This window comes from Toxotes jaculatrix, chromosome 22 (genome assembly GCF_017976425.1).
Source record: "Toxotes jaculatrix isolate fToxJac2 chromosome 22, fToxJac2.pri, whole genome shotgun sequence".
Classification (NCBI taxonomy): Eukaryota; Metazoa; Chordata; class Actinopteri; family Toxotidae; genus Toxotes; species Toxotes jaculatrix.
Window position 1 is genome coordinate 7,785,263 of NC_054415.1, and position 21,341 is coordinate 7,806,603.

At 40.7% G+C, this 21,341-nt stretch overlaps 1 protein-coding gene and 1 long non-coding RNA gene across 4 annotated transcripts; both read left to right on the forward strand.

The window, feature by feature from the left end:
• Positions 1–1,168: 1,168 nt before the first annotated feature.
• On the forward strand, positions 1,169–3,502 carry yeats4 (YEATS domain containing 4). 2 transcript variants are annotated; one of them, XM_041030169.1, is made up of 7 exons: positions 1,169–1,392; positions 1,532–1,651; positions 1,812–1,878; positions 2,135–2,229; positions 2,522–2,611; positions 2,768–2,897; positions 3,039–3,502. In XM_041030169.1, the coding sequence occupies exons 1-7, from the start codon at positions 1,342–1,344 to the stop codon at positions 3,206–3,208; spliced, it is 723 nt and encodes a 240-aa protein (XP_040886103.1). In that variant the 5' UTR covers positions 1,169–1,341; the 3' UTR covers positions 3,209–3,502. The 2 variants fall into 2 exon arrangements, with proteins under 2 accessions (XP_040886103.1, XP_040886104.1); XM_041030170.1 differs by having other exon boundaries at positions 2,768–2,855.
• An 859-nt stretch (positions 3,503–4,361) lies between these two features.
• On the forward strand, positions 4,362–5,601 carry LOC121176166. Of its 2 annotated transcripts, none has more exons than XR_005892908.1 (5): positions 4,362–4,426; positions 4,521–4,648; positions 4,740–5,294; positions 5,369–5,461; positions 5,543–5,601. It is a non-coding gene; the product is annotated as an uncharacterized LOC121176166 (long non-coding RNA). The 2 variants fall into 2 exon arrangements; XR_005892909.1 differs by having other exon boundaries at positions 5,372–5,461.
• Positions 5,602–21,341: the final 15,740 nt, after the last annotated feature.

The window sequence follows — 21,341 nt, forward strand, 5'->3', positions numbered from 1 at the left end:
ACACTTCACCTCACACAAGATTTTGGAAGGTATATTTCTTTTTTTGTGTTTTATTTCCTAATGGAAGATTTATTCTCTCTAACCATGAACTGATCTTTAGCTACTTTTTCATTGTCTGGAATATGCCATATAAATGTTTTGAAATTTTACAAAGTGTGAGCCCAAACCAAAACTAAATGTGATGAAGACTTCTAACTTTATGACTAAGGTTATCTGTATTTCAGATTTTTCTGACTGTAAATATAAGTGATTAGCATACTTAATGCAGACTTTCCCAATGAAAAGCAGGAGTGTTTGTGGGGCACACATAAGAACAGTTTTACAGTTGAAGAACTGGCACTCAGTCTTATTAGTATCCATGATAAGTTTGATTTGGATTTATAGATTGATTGGCTCAGTTCTAATTTATTTCCACTAAGGATTTGTTACCCTGTGCAGCTGTGCTTAATGTCTTACTAAACATTTACACGTCTTGTCAGGGAAAGGTACATGGTCCAATCCAAAATAATCCAATGGTCTGAAAAATAAAGCATTTCTAAACTGAGTTTGGTTTTGTGGTTTTCCTTTGTACGTAATGTATCTAATTAATAAAAGTAGTAGCAGTGGACGTCACTTAATTAAAGCTGGTCAGAATAAATTACGTTTTTATTTTTATTTCTGTCTTTTGTTTTCGTAAGTCACTTATTTGAGAGGTGTTTTTCATTGGACTATATATATATATATATATATATATATATATATATATATATATATATATATATATATATATATACACACACACACACACACACACACACACACACACCAATATACCAATAGAAGGTTGATTCCACTCAAAGGTGGTTTGAGTTACAATTTTTTTTTTTTAAGTGTCCTGTATCTCACTATTTTCCGTCAAATTAGACCCAGCGAATCAGAATCAGACATGGAATTTGTGAAAGTACTGTCATTTGGTCAGATTCGTTTTTAATACTAAAGAGAGCCAAACCTGCATTTGCAGTTTGTGTGAACAAACACGGACATTATTATCCAAATTCACACACACAAATATATATATATTTAAATTTTGATACATGCAACAGTCTAACTTGTCCGGCGACATTGCCGACATTCACCTGGAACCTTAGTGTCCCTGTCGCACTCCAGTCGGACAGCTAAGCGCGTTACACTTGCAACTTCCGGCGCTTGTTTGGCTGGCGGTTCGAAATGAGGTTCCTGCTTTATAAATCATACTTTTGATGCTCAAATGGCAGGTTTATTAGACGCCTTTGCTCGCTGTGAAGGACCAAGAGTCATCTAGAGTGTAATACGGGATCGACTTCACTGTAGCTTCACTGTACTATGTTCAAAAAGATGACTGAATTTGGTCCAGATTCCGGGGGGCGAGTTAAGGTAATGTAACGTCAAACTAGAGTAGTCTGTGTTTGTTTATGTTATTAACTCACTGTAAGACTTTAAAATAGTTTTTAAAAAAAATAGTAGCATCCGTATTAATCCTTATCTAAATGTGTTTTCTCTTTGTTAACTGCAGGGAGTGACTATCGTGAAACCTATTGTGTTTGGGAACGTTGCCCGCTACTTTGGGAAGAAGAGAGAGGAGGATGGACACACACATCAGTGGTCTGTCTATGTGAAGCCTTACAGAAATGAGGTTAGACTTCCAGAGTTTTAACAGAGCTTTAGCCAGGTCTATTAAATACTGCAGTTCCTATTGAATTAAAATTGCTTGAAAAGATTATGATAACCAATGGTTGCTGTGCTGTGCTGTTTTATTTGATTTTATATATTAATACATGAATCCGTTGCTCCAGGATATGTCAGCTTATGTGAAGAAGATCCAGTTCAAGCTACATGAGAGCTATGGTAACCCACTGAGAGGTGAGTAGACCTTTACATCAGTTTCTGTTGTTAAAACAGAGGCATTTTCCCCTGTGGGTTGTACTTAATTATGTTAAAATGAAAATATGACAAGCAAGGCAAGAATAAGCAGAATATATTTAATACTTATAGTACTTAACATTAGTATAGTGACAGGTTTATAATGGCTGTACTTGTTATGGGGTTTTACTTGCTTCAGGTGTGATCCAGACTGAAATTGCATGTCTGTGTAATTTACTGTTTTTCTGCCTTCCAGTGGTGACAAAGCCTCCATATGAGATTACCGAGACGGGCTGGGGCGAGTTTGAGATCATCATTAAGATCTTCTTCATTGACCCCAATGAGAGACCTGTAAGAGTCACAACTAGTAGACACAGTGATTTCAAAGAATTACTACTAGAACACTAAATTCAACATATACTGTGTGCTGATCTTTATAGTGTAGCTGTGCATTAATGTGTGGCAGCATTTTGTGCTGAAGTAAGGTAAATACTCAACATATGGTAAGAATTGGTATTTCATAAAAACTGTGGTTACAGTCATTTTAATTCCCTACGTGTGCTTTTTGATATGGATTTGTCCCTGTGCTTTTGTGTGTGTGTGTGTGTGTGTGTGTGTGTGTGTGTGTGTGTGTGTGTGTTAGGTGACTCTGTACCATCTCTTGAAGCTGTTCCAGTCAGACTCCAGTGCTATGCCCAAGAAGACTGTTGTCTCTGAATTCTATGATGAAATGGTACGACTGCTTTGACACTGCAGCTTATGATCACAGTTACTAATATTTAATCGCTTAATGTAATTTGTTGTAACAAAAGAAATGAATCAGGGAGGGTTGGCTTTAAATAGAGAATAGTTTGAAAGTGAAAAAGATATATCTGTTGTTTTCTTTCAGATCTTCCAGGATCCTACAGCGATGATGCAGCAGCTACTGACCACATCCAGGCAACTCACTTTGGGAGCATACAAGCATGAGACAGAGTGTATGTACACACACATTGAACATGGAAATACAAGACACAAGGGTGTGTATGCAGACTAGTTTTGTCACATTACCCCAGTTTTGACTTTGGTCTCAGCACCCTGGATAAGACAAATCCAGTATGTGCCTCTGTACTGAAACACCGTCATTATGCTTATGTGTGTTTTCCTGCCTGTGTCCACAGTCGGTGAGCTGGAGCAGAGAACCAAGGAGAAAATGGAAGCAGCAAAGAAGAGAACCAGCCAGGAGATCGCAGAGCTGAAAGACAAACTAAAAGCCAGCCGAGAAAACATCAACCACCTGAAGGCAGAGATCAGGAAACTGGAGGAGGACGGAGACCACAAGGAGCACTGAGAAATGGACAAACACTGCACACACATGAGTGCGGTCATTTGGCAGGGCTCTGGACCTCATCTGTGATTTGAAACAAACTTTGCATTGTGCTGATGTATTTTGTGGTTAAAGGTAACAGTAATGGTAAAATGCCTATCATTTTCTGATTTGTGTATGATTCTTTACAAAATATATTAGTGTATTAAACCTAGGCTTATGCCCCTTTGCTATTCAGTTTGAATAACTCATTTGCTATTGTTTTTTGTTTTTTATTGATTCTGTCATTTTCTATGTAAAGTAAATATGTTTACAGTACTGCTTGTGTAAGTGTCCTGTGTTGTGACTATTAAGCTCAGACCAGGAATGATAGCTGATCAAGGTCCATGGAAGGAAATTCACACCAAACATTTGTAGACTGCAAAGGTAAATATTGGGTCACAGTACAGTATCAGTAAAAACAGTTTTTACTCTGCGTTTAAGAACATACTATCTGCAAGTTATGCAGTAAAACAGGTTAAAAAAAACCCTTTCATGTCAAACAGCAGAGTTTGACCAGCTTCTCCAGTCCTGATTCTGTCTTGGTTTAATTTGTAGGATCCACCCTTGAATACTGACAGTCCACATGCTCATAGGCTGGATAAGTACTAGTTCACTGGTTGTTTGCTTTTGAACACACCTTATATGACATATGTATGTATATAGTTTGCATAATCCAGATTCAGACTGACCCATTGCACTATTGGTATTTGTGGAAAAAAAAGTAGTTGTTCTGTTGGTTGTGTTGTTGTTCTGTAGTGCCTGAGAGCAGAAGAAAAACCAAAGTCAAATTCCTTGTTTGTTTGCATAAATTCGGCCAATAAAACTGATTCTAATTGAAGTCTTTAATGCTTAAAGCCATGGAGTCAGACTGAAAGTGAACCCCTGGCAATTTGTGATCATTTCAAACACCTGTTCTGTGTTGGACCCAGATTCAAACGTTACTGCTGCTTTATGAGGGCAGTCACCGCAGGTCCCTCCTACCACTTAACCTATCAGTCCCGTCCAATCAGAGTCCAGTTTGAGCCGCGCCAAAAATCAGTCGCACCTGTCGCTCATGCGCTAATCAAACCCATGTGACCGGGGAGGAGAGGGCTCAGCCAATAGCAGGGCAGAATTTTATGTCAGGTGCGGCTGGCTCGAGTCTACCGTGAAATACGGGAGGCGTCGGTAAAGTTTAGCTTTGTCCAAGCTCTTTTTCTGGTAAGTGGATCGAACTGAGCTCGTTACCTGTAGACAGAGGAAGCCTGTGTTCATGTTTAACGGGTTATTTGTTATTGTCCTTTCTGGTGCACAGTGAAAGCTGTGGCTGAGAGCAGAGAGACGATTCAGGCCTAGTGGAGCTGGAACTTCGGCGTGGGCCAGAGACAGGTGGTTCACCTGTCCGGAGCACGCCAGAGGTAAAATGGCTGACGCGGAGGCCAGGTAAGGCCCACGCGGAACGTTTAAAATACAAAGCTTGAGTGGATTATTGACCAGAGGCTAACATGTTTGATTATGTGCCGGGTTTCCGCAGGACGGACGAAGGGATCCAGCGGAGCAGCCGCGACCGTTTGGGAAAGAGGCACCGCGCTTGGCTTCGCTCATCGGCTCTACACTTACGTGTGTGTGTGTGATCTGAGTGTTGGAGGTGCAGGCTTGCGTCTTTAGCTCGGTTGAGATGGACTTTGTAACCAGTACAGCCGCTTTGGAGTTAGGGACTGGCCAAGTGTTGGCAGGGCTTAGTTGTGGATGGATTCAGTGTGTGGAAGGCACTCGGGCCTGCTTATGTTTGGAGCGCGCGTTTGCTTTTGCTGGGCCGTTTCGTCGGTGTTGTCGGTCTGTGGAAGCATAAATGCAGTTGTGATCCGGACACAACTGTGTATATGTGGAAGCAGATAGTGTTGGCAGTACGGGTTGAGTTGCGTGTTGTGTTGTCGGTGTAGGGTGTGTGTTCAGCAGTGTGTGTTCCTGAGGTAGGCCATTAGCTGCACCTTGAAGCGTTGCAGAATGTTTAATATCCAAAGCCTGTGTGTGTGTGCATGAGCTTTCTCTGCAGGAAGGATGAGCTGCTCCAGATGATCATCAGAGGGTAAGAGAAAGCACATAAGCCAACATTGCTCAGTGTTTCTACATTTAAACATGTATTTGTCTGTGTGTGTTTAGCAGGTAGCTGCATCTGGCTGAGTGGGACTCCAGCTTGGATGAAGCCATGGCCAGTGTGGAGCACAGGTAGCCCCCCCTGCTGCATGTTGAATGGTAAGGTGTTTTAACTTCAAGGGTTTGACTTGCCTAGCACCTATGGCTAATGTTGAGTGTGTTTCTTTGTGTGTTGTGCAGGATGGAGGAGCAGCTGATCCAGAGAACCATGAGGATGCATGTTGGCCAACACTGCTCAGTGTTTCTACACTGAAGGATTCATATGTGTACACTCCCCAGCAGCTGTGTGTGTACTTCATCTGAGTGGAAGACCTGGAGAGAAGAACCTCAAGGACTCATCAATCACAGTGGTCACGTGACTGTAGGCCTGCTGAAGCAGCGCTGGAACACCTGTCAACGCTTCTGCTTCAAAAGATGGATACTGCTTCGAGCATAACATCACTATTTATGCAGGATGGAGCTGATCAAGAGGATCATGAGAAGATGCATGTTAGCCTGTACTGCTCAATGTTTCTGCATTTAAGGACTCAGTTGTATTTTGCTGTTTGTTGGGGTTTTTTTTTTTTCATATCTTGCAGTTTTTTTTTTTTTGTTTTTTTTTTGGTGTGTGTTCCTTTGTGTCCAGCAGGTGGCTGCATCTGGCTGAGTGGGATGCTAGCTTGGATGAGGCTGTGAGCTGATCCAGAGGACCCTTTGAGACCAGGTGCATCAAGGCCACATTCTACAGTGTTTTTACCAGCATGCATGCATCCATGTCTGTGTGAGAATGTGTTTATTAAAATCAGAAAGAAGTTCCTGCTTTTGTCTTTAATGCACTTTACATGGGGCTTAGATCAGTTCTGGTGGGGGGGTGGGCACTGGGGTCTAACCGGGTTTGGAGTGTGCATTTGCCATTTTCAGGCTGTTGCATCAGTATGTGGAAGCACAATATGCAGTTGTGATCCGGACACAACTGTATATGTGTGGAAGCCTATCAGCAGGTAGTGTTGGGAGCACAGGCTGTATTGTGTAGCTTAGTATTGTCAGGCTTAGTTGTGGGTATTTGTCACTATATGGATGGCACTGGGGTCAGTGTGGGTTTAGTGTGTGTGTGTGTGTGTCATAGTTGGTGTTTGATGTATAAACAAACTTAGGCATGCATTAATGTCTCCTTGTTTCTTTCTCTGTGCTTCTGGCTGAGTGGAGATCCAACTTTGAGGCCATGGGCAATGTGGAGCTCAGGTAAGGCCCCTGCTGCAGCTGGAAGTGAAGCAAAATATTACAAGTTCAACCATTGACTTGATTAGTATCTAAAACCAATGGGTTTATGTTTTTCAGCAGGAGGGAGGAGCTGAGTGAGAGGACCATTTGAGAGCAGGTGAGCAAGAGCCACATTGTAGTCTTTCTACACTTATGCATGCACTAATTTTACACTTTGTGTGTGTGTGTCTTGTAGGTGTATGTGGGGTGGAGCCAGTGAAGGTGCTGCTTGTGAGGATAGAGCGACATCCTGTGGGAGTGAGGGACATACCATGGCAGTTGTGTGTTGTCAGAGCTCTTTGTGGTAAATGAATTAAAAAATAAATCAAGGTCCGTTTCAAAGATGGTTCATGTGCTGATGCTTCTTGGTTCTCTTGCAGGATGGCAGAGCTGATTTGGAGGGCCATGAGAGACCAGGTGAGACGTTGCCTGTTGGTTAACATTGTTTAGTGTTTCTACACATATGCATGCATTAATTTCTCTGTGTGGGTGTGTGTGTGTGTATGCATGAGCTTTCTCTGCAGGAAGGATGAGCTGCTCCAGAGGATCATCAGAGAGTAAGAGAAAGCACATAAGTCAACATTGCTCAGTGTTTCTACATTTAAACATGTATTTGTCTGTGTGTGTTTAGCAGGTAGCTGCATCTGGCTGAGTGGGTCTCCAGCTTGGATGAGGCCATGGCCAGTGTGGAGCTCAGGTGTGCCCCCTGCTGCATCTGGAAGTGTTGTAAGATGTTTTAACTTCCAGTGTTTGACTTGCCTAGCGCCTATGGTTAATGCTGAGTGTGTTTCTTTGTGTGTTGTGCAGGATGGAGGAGCTGCTGATCCAGAGAACCATGAGGATGCATGTTGGCCAACACTGCTCAGTGTTTCTACACTGAAGGATTCATTTGTGTACACTCCCCAGCAGCTGTGGGTGTACTGCATCTGAGTGGAAGACCTGGAGAGAAGAACCTCAAGCACTCATCAATCACAGTGGCCACGTGACTGTAGGCCTGCTGAAGCAGGGATGGAACCACTGTCTCAACGCTTCGGCTTCAAAAGATGGATACTGCTTCGAGCATAACATCACTAGTAGTGCAGGATGGAGGAGCTGATCAAGAGGACCATGAGAAGATGCATCTTAACCAATAATGCTCAATGTTTCTGCATTGAAGGACTCAGTTGTATCTTGCTGTTTGCTGTGTTTTTTTTGTGTTTTGTTTTTTTTGTGTTCTTTGTGTTTCTTGTGTTCAGCAGGTGCCTGCATCTGGCTGAGTGGGGCTCCAGCTTGGATGAGGCTGTGGCCAATGTGGAGCTCAGGTAGCCCTGTTGCACAATCTTAAAAAAAAAAAAAAAAAAAACTTTTTTTTTTTTTTTAAATAAATTAGTATCCATTTTTTTTCCCTTTAAATTGCTGCAGGAGGGTGGAGCTGATCCAGAGGATCCTTTGAGACCAGGTGTGTGAATACCACATTGTTTTTACCCATATGCATGCATCCATGTCTGAGTGTGAGAATGTGTCTATTCAAATCAGAAGGCAGTGCCTGCTTTTGTCTTTAATGCACCTTAGATGGGGCTTAGTTCAGTTCAGTTCTTGGGGGGGCTCAGGTTAGGCCCCTGCTGCAGCTGGAAGTGAAGCAAAATATTACAAGTTCAAGGACTGACTTGATTAGTATCCAAAACCAATGTGTTTGTCTTTTTTCAGCGGGAGGGAGGAGCTGAGTGAGAGGACCGTTTGAGACCAGGTGAGCAAGAGCCACATTATAGTCTTTCTACACTTATACATGCACTAATTTTACACTGTGTGAGTGTGAGTGAGTGAGTGAGTGAGTGAGTGAGTGAGTGAGTGAGTGAGTGAGTGAGTGAGTGAGTGAGTGAGTGAGTGAGTGAGTGAGTGAGAGTCAGTGTTGTAGGTGTATGTGGGGTGGAGCCAGTGAAGGTGCTGCTGGTGAGGATAGAGCGCCATCCTGTGGGAGTGAGGGACACACTGCAACTGTTCATGTGTTGTCAGAGCTCTTTGTGGTAAGTGGATTTAAAAGAATTATCAAGGGCTGTTTCAAAGGTGCTTTGTGTGCTGATGCTTCCTGTTTGTGTTTCTCTTGCAGGATGGCAGAGCTTATTTGGAGGGCCATGAGAGACCAGGTGACCAGGTTGCCTGTTGGTGTTTCTACACATATACATGCATTAATTTCTTTCTGTGTGTGTGTGTATCTGAGTGTGCGAGCGTTGGCACTGCAGGCTTGTCTTCAACTCAGTTTAGATGGGCTTTGTTCTGTATCCAGGTACATTGGAGTTTGGGTCTGGCTGAGTATTGTCAGGGTTTAGTTGTGGATGGATTCAGTGCAAGTGAAAAGCATTGGGGTCGGTTTAGGTTTAGACTGTTTGTAGTTGTGTCAGTGTTGTCTGTAGGTGGAAGCATATATGCAGTTGTGATCCGGACACAACTGTATATATGTGGAAGCCTATGGGGAGATAGTCTTGGAAGTGCAGGCTGAAGTGTGTAGCTGAGTGTTGTTGTGGTTATTTGTCAGTGTAGGTTTAGTGTGTGTGTTAGATGTAGTTGGCTCTTGACGTAGAGGCTGTCAGTAGTTGTGTATTGTTAATGGAGCTGTGTGGCTCCGTGGTTAGGTGCTGTACTTGGGCCTGTAGGTGTGAGTCTGTGTGTGGCTGTGTTTAACAGGTTGATGAAGTTTGGCGTGAAGGTCGTGGAGGAGGTCACAGTCAAAGTGGAGCTCAGGTACGCCCCCTGCTGTATGTGGAGGTTTTGCAAAGTGTTTAAAAATGCAAGTTTAGACTTTCTTTCTTCCTATGGCTCATGTTTAGTTTCTTTGTGCAGGATGGAGCAGCTGATCCAGAGGACTGTGAGAGACAAGGTGAGAGCAAACATGTTGGTCAACATTGCTCAGTCTTTTGTTTTTTTTTACATTTCAGGGTTCATTTGTGTCTCACTGTCTCCATTTCTGTGTTCAATTCAGGCAGTGTTGGATCAGAGGCAGTTGGTGTGTGTCCTGGGCCATGAAGAGGAAGAATTGTAAAGAGCTTTGTCTCTTTTTGGAGTGTGGAGGGTGTGTTTGCAAATAAATGCTTGATTTGTACCCAGTGGCAGTTGTCTGTTTGTTGTCTGTGTTTATTTTGTGATGTACAAACTGATTTCAAGGCTGCATGGAGTTAGGAGAATGTGACATGTTTAAACTTAGTGACTGGCTCCACACTTTAGGTTAACATTTCAAACATAGCTTTAGGACTTTGTTTAAACGGTTAGAGTCATCTGTGAGGTCTGTGAGAGTGTAAATGTAGTTGAAAAATTTTAGACAACTAGTTAATATGTAGATGAAACAGTTCAGGTTGTGCTGTGTGGATGCCAGATTCTCAGGCTTTAAACTGAGGTGTTAGATGTACCACTTAGACTTGACACTTTTACATATTCTTGGTTTAAACAGACCAAACCTATGTTAGAGCTGTATGCTTTGGCTGTTGGCCTGTGGTGTCTGGGTGCCATAGTTTAAGAGTTTAAACTGGGGTGTTGGGTGCAATAGTAAGATCTATGGGTAACTGTTAGCTGTACCACTTTAATTTTAGACATAGACATACTTTAGACTGTGCTGTGTGGACGCCAGGCTGAGTTTAAACCCAGATGTGACAAATGTTGATTGTTTTTACACATATCCATTAATGTGTCTCTCTTCCCAGCTGTATGTGGCCGAGTGGGGCTCTGGCTTGGATGAGGCCATATCCAGGGTGGAGCTCAGGTACGCCCCCTGCTGTATGTGGAAGTGTAGCAGAATGTTTGAAACAGGTTTGACTGTTTGAACCTGTATCTGATGTAGAGTGTTTGTCCTGTGCAGGATGGAGCAGCTGATCCAGAGGACTATGAGAAACAAGGTGAGAGCAAGTATGTTTGTCAGTGTTTCTACAGATATGCATGCATTAATTTCTGTTTGTGTGTGTGTGTGTTGGAAGTGCAGGCCTGTCTTCAACTCAGTTTAGATGGGCTTTGTTCTGTATCCAGGTGCATTGGAGTTTGGGTCTGGCTGAGTAGTGTCAGGGTTTAGTTGTGGATGGATTCAGTGTGTGTGAAAAGCATTGAGGTCGGTGTAGGTTTACAGTGTTTGTGCTTCTGTCAGTGTCTGTAGGTGGAAGCATATATGCAGTTGTGATCCGGACACAACTGTGTATATGTGGAAGCCTATGGGCAGATAGTGTTGGCAGTGCAGGCTGAAGTGTGTAGCTGAGTGTTGTCAGGCTTAGTGTTGGTTAATTGTCAGTGTAGCTTTAGTGTGTGTGTTAGATGTAGTTAGCTCTTGATGTAGAGGCTGTCAATAGTTGTGTATTGTTGATGGAGCTGTGTGGCTCGGTGTTTAGGTGCTGTGCTTGGGCCTGTAGGTGTGAGTCTGTGTGTGGCTGTGATTAGCAGGTTGATGAAGATTGGCATGAAGGTCATGGAGAAGGTCAAAGTGGAGCTCAGGTAGGCCTCCTGCTGCATGTGGAGGTTTTGCAAAATGTTTAAAAATACAAGGTTAGACTTCTTCATGTTACTCATGTTTAGATTCTTTGTGCATTGTGCAGATGGAGCAGCTGATCAAGAAGACCATGAGAAACAAGGTGAGAGCAAGCATGTTGGTCACCGTTGTTCAGTTTTTGTTTTTAACATGTCAGGAATCATTTGTGTCTCCTTGTCTCCGTTTCTGTGTTAAATTCAGGAAGCGTCGGGTCAGAGGCAGTTGGTGTGTGTGTCCTGGGCCATGAAGAGGAAGAATTGCATCTGGACTGTGGAGGGTGTTACAAAGGCTTGATTAAAGGCTTGATTTGTACCCAGTAGCAGTTGTCTGCTTGTTGGCTTTGCTTATTTTGCAATGCACCAACTAATTTCCAGGCTGTGCAGAGACTGTACCATGTTTAATCTTGGTGACCGGCTCCACACTTTAGGTTAACATTTCAACCTTAGGTATAGGACTTTTCTTTGTTCAGAGCCATCTGTGAGGACTGCCAGAGAGTAAATGAGACAAATAGTTAATATGTAGATAAAACAGCACAGGCTGTGCTGTGTGGATGCCAGATTCTTTGGCTTTAAACTGGGATGTGTTAAAAGCATCACTTAGACTTGATAGAATTTGAAGAACTCTGTTCTTTTTTTGTTGGTTTAAACAGACCAAACCTATGTTAGAGAGTTTTATGCTTCCTGTCCACTTGATAGTCAAAGTGCCATGATTTTTGTTTTTGTTGCTGCAATAAAGTGGATTTGTGTCTGTTGTCTTTTTTTGTCTTAAGCTTGACATGTAACAAATAGGGCAAATAGAAAGAAAGTTGACTTGAGTAGCCACGATACAGGTCTACATGTACAGTGTGTCACACTTTACAAGTTTTTGTTGTTGCTGCAATAAAGTGGATTTGTGTTTGCGTTGTCTTTTCTGTCTTAAGCTTGACATGTACCAAATAGGGGAAATAGAAAGTTCACTTGAGTAGCCACGATACAGGTCTACATGTACAGTGTGTCACACTTTACAAGTTTTTGTTGTTGTAGTAAAGTGGATTTGTGCCTGTGTTGTCTTTTTTGTCTTGAGATTGACATCTACCAAATTGGGGGAAGGACAACAAAGGAAAAAAGAAAAAAAAAGGACTTTTCTGGCTAAAGACCGAAAGATGCAGCATTTAAAATTCGAAAACAGTAAGTAGAGATGTAATGAATGAGAAGAACAAAGTCATTGATTTTTGACGTAATCACATACCTAAAGAATTGAGTAAACAAACCAGTCAAGTAGTGAAATATCTGAATACTGAGGTAATGGAGTAGTTAAGCCAAATGCGATAAAAGAACAAGTAATGGGGTAATTTAAGTATTTGAGCGAGTAAAGTAATGGAGAAGTAAATCAAATATATTAAGTATTGAAGCAGTCATGAGGTTAAATAAATGATTAGTTAAGTAATGTAAGTTAAAAAGAAAAAAGTTGACTTGAGTAGCCACGATACAGGTCTACATGTACAGTGTGTCACACTTTACAAGTTTTTGTTGTTGCAATAAAGTGGGTTTGTGTCTGTGTTGTCTCCTCCATGACTCAGTCCTACCGGCCCTTTATCAATGAACTATTTTCATTTTTCATTTATTCACAATGTAGACGTGTAGGAACTTATGCAGGGACAATAGAGAAGAAATAAAATCAGCTTATGTGGGGCTTTCTCTGCAAATGGAATTGCTGAGTTTCTGCTAAAGACAGAAAATGCAGCACTTAAAATGAAAAAAACAATAGGTAAGTAGAGATGTAATGAATGGGAAGAACAAAGTCATTGATTATTGAAGTAATCAGGTAACTGAAGAAATCACATACTTAAAGAACTGAGTAAACAAACCAATCAAGTAGTAAAAGATCTGAATACTGACGTAATGGAGTAGTTAAGCCAAATGCGGTAAAAGAACAAGTAATCAGGTAATTGAAGTTTTTAAGTGAGTAAAGTAATGGAGTAGTAAATCAAAAAAATGATTGAAGTAGTCATGGTGTTAAATAAAGTAAACGAGTATGTAATGGAAGTAAATCAAATGAAGTATTGAAGTAGTCATGAGGTTAAATGATTTATTAAGTAATGTAATGGAGTAGATATGCAAAATATAATTTTCGAGAAAGCTTTTTTTTTGCTTTTATTTTTGACCGCTTCATTTTAGCATGTATTTTCGCGACAGTTAATATTTAAATAGAGTAATCTGTTGCATAAGTAATTAAGTAGATTTGCAAAAATGGCGTTGAAAAAAAAAAAGATTTTTGAAAAACATTAAAATTCTTTTTTTTTTTTTAAGCCTCCAATTTTTCTGCAAGCCCCACCCCCACAAAGACACACGCACACACACAGACAGACACACACACAGACATATAGACATTACATACATTTCACAAGCATTACATACATTACATTACATTTCATACAGATTTCAAACGGGGACCGAACCCCCGACCCTGTGATTGGGAAGCAACGCGCTCTACCGACTGAGCCATCCAACCACGCTTTCGGCCCCCCGTTCACCGCCTTATGAGCCTCTCCTCAGTGGATTCAACAACGGGAGCTATGCTATAGTCTATTGTGCTTTAGTACAGTTCAGTTGCCAATTGAAGAGGGCTCCGAATGCGGCGGCCAGTGCGACGGCCAGCGGTGGCGCACGTGGATCGCTCGCGGTTTGAAAGCCGTACCAACCCTGTAGACGCAAGTTCGAGACCAGGCCCTCCCCATGGGAGCCACCTATATTTTTAAAACGAGACACCCCGGTTGCCAATTGAAGAGGGCTCCGAATGCGGCGGCCAGTGCGACGGCCAGCGGTGGCGCACGTGGATCGCTCGCGGCTTGAAAGCCGTACCAACCCTGTAGACGCAGGTTCGAGACCAGGTTGTTACTGGCAGTGCAGAATGGAAAGCCGCTGTGCGTTTTTCCTTTACTTCTTATAGACAGCTTCATTGTTAAAAAAAGCGAGCGCAAACGGCATTGTTCTTTTGTTGAAAGTTTTTGCTTTTATAATGACAATATAGCGAAAGACGGCATCGCAAGCGATGCCGTCTTTCGCTATATTGTCATGCAAAACCAAAAAGTAAACGTTTTTTTTCTTCTTTTCTTTTTTTTTTTTTGGAGTTTTTTTTTTTTTACAGAGTCATTAAGAATGTACGCATCACTATACGCAGCTCGCTCGAATCGACCCAGGGAGCCAAAATCCGAGCCGTATGGTCCGCGCAGCAAGCTGCGCGGACCTACTGCTCGGATTTTGACTCCCTGGGTCGATTCGAGCTCGCAGACTCTCTTCCTACTCTCTTCCTACTCAGCTTTACGCCTTTGCTTGCATAGTAACCATACAGCCATATTATTATACAAAAAGAAATCCTTTTCTTCTTTCTTTCTCTATTTCTTTCTCTCTTTCTTTCTTTCTTTCTTTCTTTCTCTCTTTCTTTCTTTCTCTCTCTCTCTCTTTCTTTCTTTCTTTCTTTCTTTCTTTCTTTCTTTCTTTCTTTCTTTCTTTCTCTCTTTCTTTCTCTTTCTTTCTCTCTCTCTCTCTTTCTGTCTCTTTCTTTCTTTCTTTCTTTCTTTCTTTCTTTCTCTTTCTCTTTCTCTTTCTCTTTTTTTTTTAATCATTACAAAAAATTAATGTTTTGTATTTTTTTTTTTTTTTTTTTAATATTATCATTAAAAAAGCCAAAAACTTTTACCAAAATAGTTTCGATTGCGCTTGCTTTTAGTAAACATTTATGTTATATTGTTAAAGGGTTTCTACACGGTGGAACGACCTGGTCTCGAACCTGCTTCTAGAGGGTTGGTACGGTTTTCAAACCGCGAGCGATCCACGTGCGCCACCGCTGGCCGTCGCACTGGCCGCCGCATTCGGAGCCCTCTTCAATTGGCAACCGGGGTGTCTCGTTTTAAAAATATAGGTGGCTCCCATGGGGAGGACCTGGTCTCGAACTTGCGTCTACAGGGTTGGTACGGCTTTCAAACCGCGAGCGATCCACGTGCGCCACCGCTGGCCGTCGCACTGGCCGCCGCATTCGGAGCCCTCTTCAATTGGCAACTGAACTGTACTAAAGCACAATAGACTATAGCATAGCTCCCGTTGTTGAATCCACTGAGGAGAGGCTCATAAGGCGGTGAACGGTGGGCCGAAAGCGTGGTTGCATGGCTCAGTCGGTAGAGCACGTTGCTTCCCAATCACAGGGTCGGGGGTTCGGTCCCCGTTTGAAACGTGTATGAAATGTGATGCTTGTAAATGTATGTAATGCTTGTGAAATGTATGTAAAGCTTGTCTGTGTGTCTGTGTGTGTGTGTGTGTGTGTATGTATATATGCGTGTGAGTGTGTGGTGGGAATTTCAGAGAAAGAGAAAGGGGGGATAAAAAAACAAAAAATGGGGGTAAAAATGTTTTTTTTTTCAAAAAAAAATTATTTTTCGACGCCATTTTGCAAATTTAGTCGGTTACTTACGGTTACATCAGCGTACCAAAGCACAATAGACTATAGCATAGCTCCCGTTGTTGAATCCACTGAGGAGAGGCTCATAAAGCGGTGAAAGCGATGCCGAAAGCGTGGTTGGATAGCTCAGTTGGTAGAGCACGTTGCTTCCCAATCACAGGGTCGGGAGTTCGGTCCCCACTTGAAACGTGTATGAAATGTAATGCTTGTAAATGTATGTAATGCTTGTGAAATGTATGTAAAGCTTGTCTGTGTGTCTGTGTGTGTGTATGTATATATGCGTGTGAGTGTGTGGTGGGAATTGCAGAGAAAGAGAGGATAGGGGGGATAAAAAAACAAAAAATGGGGGGAAAAATGTTTTTTTTTCAAAAAAAAATTTATTTTTCGACGCCATTTTGCAAATTTAGTCGGTTACTTACGGTTACATCAGCGTACCAAAGCACAATAGACTATAGCATAGCTCCCGTTGTTGAATCCACTGAGGAGAGGCTCATAAAGCGGTGAAAGCGATGCCGAAAGCGTGGTTGGATAGCTCAGTTGGTAGAGCACGTTGTTTCCCAACCCAAGGGTCCGGGGTTCGATCCCCACATGAAACGTGTATGAAATGTAATGCTTGTAAATGTATGTAATGCTTGTAAATGTATGTAATGCTTGTAAAATGTATGTAATGCGTGTGTGTGGGTGTGTGTGAGTGTGAGAGCTTCCAGTGGTTGAATGTGAGTCAGAAATAACACCAAAAAGGGGTTTTTTTTATTTATATTTTGAATATCTAGTCTATTACATTACTTAACTAATCGTTTATTTGACCTCAATACTTAATATATTTGATTTACTACTTCAATACTTAATATATTTGATTTACTACTTCAATACTTAATATATTTGATTTACTACTTCAATACTTATATATATGATTTACTACTTCAATACTTATATATATGATTTACTACTTCAATACTTATATATATGATTTACTACTTCAATACTTAATATACGATTTACTACTTCAATACTTATATATATGATTTAGTACTTCAATACTTAATATACGATTTACTACTTCAATACTTAATATATATGATTTACTACTTCAATACTTATATATATGATTTACTACTTCAATACTTATATATTTGATTTACTACTTCAATACTTAATATATATGATTTAGTACTTCAATACTTATATATACGATTTACTACTTCAATACTTAATATACGATTTACTACTTCAATACTTAATATATACGATTTACTACTTCAATACTTATATATACGATTTACTACTTCAATACTTAATATATACGATTTACTACTTCAATACTTAATATATACGATTTACTACTTCAATACTTAATATATACGATTTACTACTTCAATACTTAATATATACGATTTACTACTTCAATACTTATATATACGATTTACTACTTCAATACTTATATATACGATTTACTACTTCAATACTTATATATACGATTTACTACTTCAATACTTATATATACGATTTACTACTTCAATACTTAATATACGATTTACTACTTCAATACTTAATATATACGATTTACTACTTCAATATTTATATATACGATTTACTACTTCAATACTTAATATATACGATTTACTACTTCAATACTTAATATATACGATTTACTACTTCAATACTTATATATACGATTTACTACTTCAATACTTATATATACGATTTACTACTTCAATATTTAATTTATATGATTTACTACTTCAATACTTAATATATTTGATTTACTACTTCAATATTTAATTTATATGATTTACTACTTCAATACTTAATATATATGATTTACTACTTCAATACTTAATATATATGATTTACTACTTCAAAACTTAATATATATATGATTTACTTCTCCATTACATTAATTAACTAATCATTTATTTAACCTCATGACTGCTTCAATAATATATTTGATTTACTTCTCCATTACTTTACTCGCTCAAATACTTAAATTACCCCATTACTTGTTCTTTTATTGCATCTGGCTTAACTACTCCATTACCTCAGTATTCAGATCTTTTACTACTTGATTGGTTTGTTTACTCAATTCTTTACGTATGTGATTACTTCAATAATCAATGACTTTGTTCATCTCATTCATTACATCTCTACTTACTGTTTTTGAATTTTAAATGCTGCATCTTTCGGTCTTTAGCCAGAAAAATCCTTTTTTTTTTTTTTTTCTATTTTTCCTTTGTTGTCCTTCCCCCTATTTGGTAGATGTCAACCTATAGACAAAAGAAAACACAGGCACAAATCCACTTTATTACAACAACAACAACTTGTAAAGTGTGACACACTGTACATGTAGACCTGTATCGTGGCTACTCAAGTGAACTTTCTTTCTATTTCCCCTATTTGGTACATGTCAAGCTTTAGACAGAAAAGACAACGCAAACACAAATCCACTTTATTGCAGCAACAACAAAAACTTGTAAAGTGTGACACACTGTACATGTAGACCTGTATGGCGGCTACTCAAGTCATCTTTTTTCTATTTGCCCTATTTGTTACATGTCAAGCTTAAGACAAAAAAAAAGACAACAGACACAAATCCACTTTATTGCAGCAACAAAAATAAAAATCATGGCACTTTGACTATCAAGTGGACAGGAAGCATAAAACTTTCTAACATAGGTTTGGTCTGTTTAAATCAACAAAAAAAGAACAGAGTTCTTCAAATTATATCAAGTCTAAGTGATGCTTTTAACACATCCCAGTTTAAAGCCAAAGAATCTGGCATCCACACAGCACAGCCTGTGCTGTTTTATCTACATATTAACTATTTGTCTCATTTACTCTCTGGCAGTCCTCACAGATGGCTCTAAACAAAGAAAAGTCATATACCTAAAGTGTGGAGCCGGTCACCAAGATTAAACATGGCACAGTCTCTGCACAGCCTGGAAATTAGTTGGTGCATTGCAAAATAAGCAAAGCCAACAAGCAGACAACTGCCACTGGGTACAAATCAAGCCTTTAATCAAGCCTTTGTAACACCCTCCACAGTCCAGATGCAATTCTTCTTCTTCATGGCCCAGGACACACACACCAACTGCCTCTGACCTGACGCTTCCTGAATTTAACACAGAAACAGAGACAAGGAGACACAAATGATCCCTGACATGTTAAAAACAAAAACTGAACAACGGTGACCAACATGCTTGCTCTTACCTTGTTTCTCATGGTCTTCTTGATCAGCTGCTCCATCTGCAAAATGCACAAAGAAACTAAACATGAGTCACATGAAGAAGTCTAACCTTGTATTTTTAAACATTTTGCAAAACCTCCACATGCAGCAGGAGGCCTACCTGAGCTCCACTTTGACCTTCTCCATGACGTTCATGCCAATCTTCATCAACCTGCTAATCACAGCCACACACAGACTCACACCTACAGGCCCAAGCACAGCACCTAAACACCGAGCCACACAGCTCCATCAACAATATACAACTATTGACAGCCTCTACATCAAGAGCCACTAACATCTAACACACACACTAATGTGTGTGTGTTAGATCTAACACACACACACACACACAAAGTGTAAAATTAGTGCATGCATAAGTGTAGAAAGACTAGTTTGTCTGTGAATGTTCTCATTCATCCAGGTCATAGTTCTCTCTTTGAAAATTGAATCGAAGGCAACTGGACATATGTTTGTCTGGGAAGACGTTTCGCCTCTTATCCAAGGGGCTTCATCAGTTCATACGCATCGGTCTATCTAGTCCGCACTAGTCTGACCAAGAAAGTGGAGTAAGACCCAGGTATTTAACCTGTTGTGGGTGGGACCACCAAAGTACCTGTGAAAGTACTGGTTTCACCTGACCATTGTTGTGGTCCCCAGTGAACGACAGTCGTCAGGCTCATGTGACCTAGTTTGTGTCTCATGTGAACGACAGTCGTTAGGGTCAGGTGAGTCCCTGGTGGATGACGCTCGTTGAGAGTCGTCAGAGTGTAGAGTGTAGAAAGACTACAATGTGGCTCTTGCTCACCTGGTCTCAAACGGTCCTCTCACTCAGCTCCTCCCTCCCGCTGAAAAAAGACAAACACATTGGTTTTGGATACTAATCAAGTCAGTCCTTGAACTTGTAATATTTTTGCTTCACTTCCAGCTGCAGCAGGGGCCTAACCTGAGCCCCCCCAAGAACTGAACTGAACTAAGCCCCATCTAAGGTGCATTAAAGACAAAAGCAGGCACTGCCTTCTGATTTTAATAGACACATTCTCACACTCAGACATGGATGCATGCATATGGGTAAAAACACTGCACAATGTGGTATTCACACACCTGGTCTCAAAGGATCCTCTGGATCAGCTCCACCCTCCTGCAGCAAATTAAAGGAAAAAAACAACAACTTTGGATACTAATTTATTTTTTTTTAAACTTTTTTTGTTTTTTAAGATTGTGCAACAGGGCTACCTGAGCTCCACATTGGCCACAGCCTCATCCAAGCTGGAGCCCCACTCAGCCAGATGCAGGCACCTGCTGAACACAAGGAACACAAAGAACACAAAGAAAAAAAAAACACACACAGCAAACAACAGCAAGACACAACTGAGTCCTTCAATGCAGAAACATTGAGCATTATTGGTTAAGATGCATCTTCTCATGGTCCTCTTGATCAGCTCCTCCATCCTGCACGAGTAGTAATGTTATGCTCGAAGCAGTATCCATCTTTTGAAGCAGAAGCGTTGAGACAGTGGTTCCATCGCTGCTTCAGCAGGCCTACAGTCACGTGACCACTGTGATTAATGAGTCCTTGAGGTTCTTCTCTCCAGGTCTTCCACTCAGATGCAGTACACACACGGCTGCTGGGGAGTGTACACAAATGAATCCTTCAGTCTAGAAACACTAAGCAGTATTGGCCAACATGCATCCTCATGGTTCTCTGGTTCACTTCCTCCATCCTGCACAGGACAAACACTCTACATCAGATACAGGTACAGTCAAACCTATTTTAAACATTCTGCTACACTTCCACATACAGCAGGGGGCGTACCAGAGCTCCACCCTGGATATGGCCTCATCCACTCAGCCACATATACCTGGAAAGAGAGAGACATTAATGCATATGTGTAAAAACACTTTAGATTTGTCACATCTGGGTTTAAACTCAGCCTGGCATCCACACACCACAGTCTAAAAGTCACAGTGCCAAACTATCATACATGTGATCATACCAAACAAGTCAGACGTAAAGCCAACTATTACACACACATCTACTTATTTAATTCATGTCTAAAGTCAAAGTGGTAAAGCTAACACTGACCCATAAATCTAACTATTGCATCCAACACCCCGCAGTTTAAACTCTTACACTTTGGCACCCAGACACCACAGGTCAACAGCCAAAGCATACAGCTCTCTAACATAGGTTTGGTCTGTTTAAACCAAGAGTTTGTAAAACTGTCATCTAAGTGGTACATCTCACAGTTTAAAGCCTGAGAATCTGGCATCCACACAGAACAGCCTGCACTGTTTCATCTACATATTAACTATTTGTCTAAAAATGTCTGTTACCTACAACTCAAAATATTACAACTACATTTACACTCTGACAGTCCTCACAGATGACTCTAGCCACTTAAAGAATTAACTAAAAGTCCTAAACCTAAGGTTGAAATGTTAAAGTGTGGAGCCAGTCACTAAGTTTAAACATGTCACATTCTCCTAACTCCATGCAGCCTTGAAATCAGTTTGTACATCACAAAATAAACACAGACAACAAACAGACAACAAACAGACAACTGCCACTGGGTACAAATCAAGCATTTATTTGCAAACACACC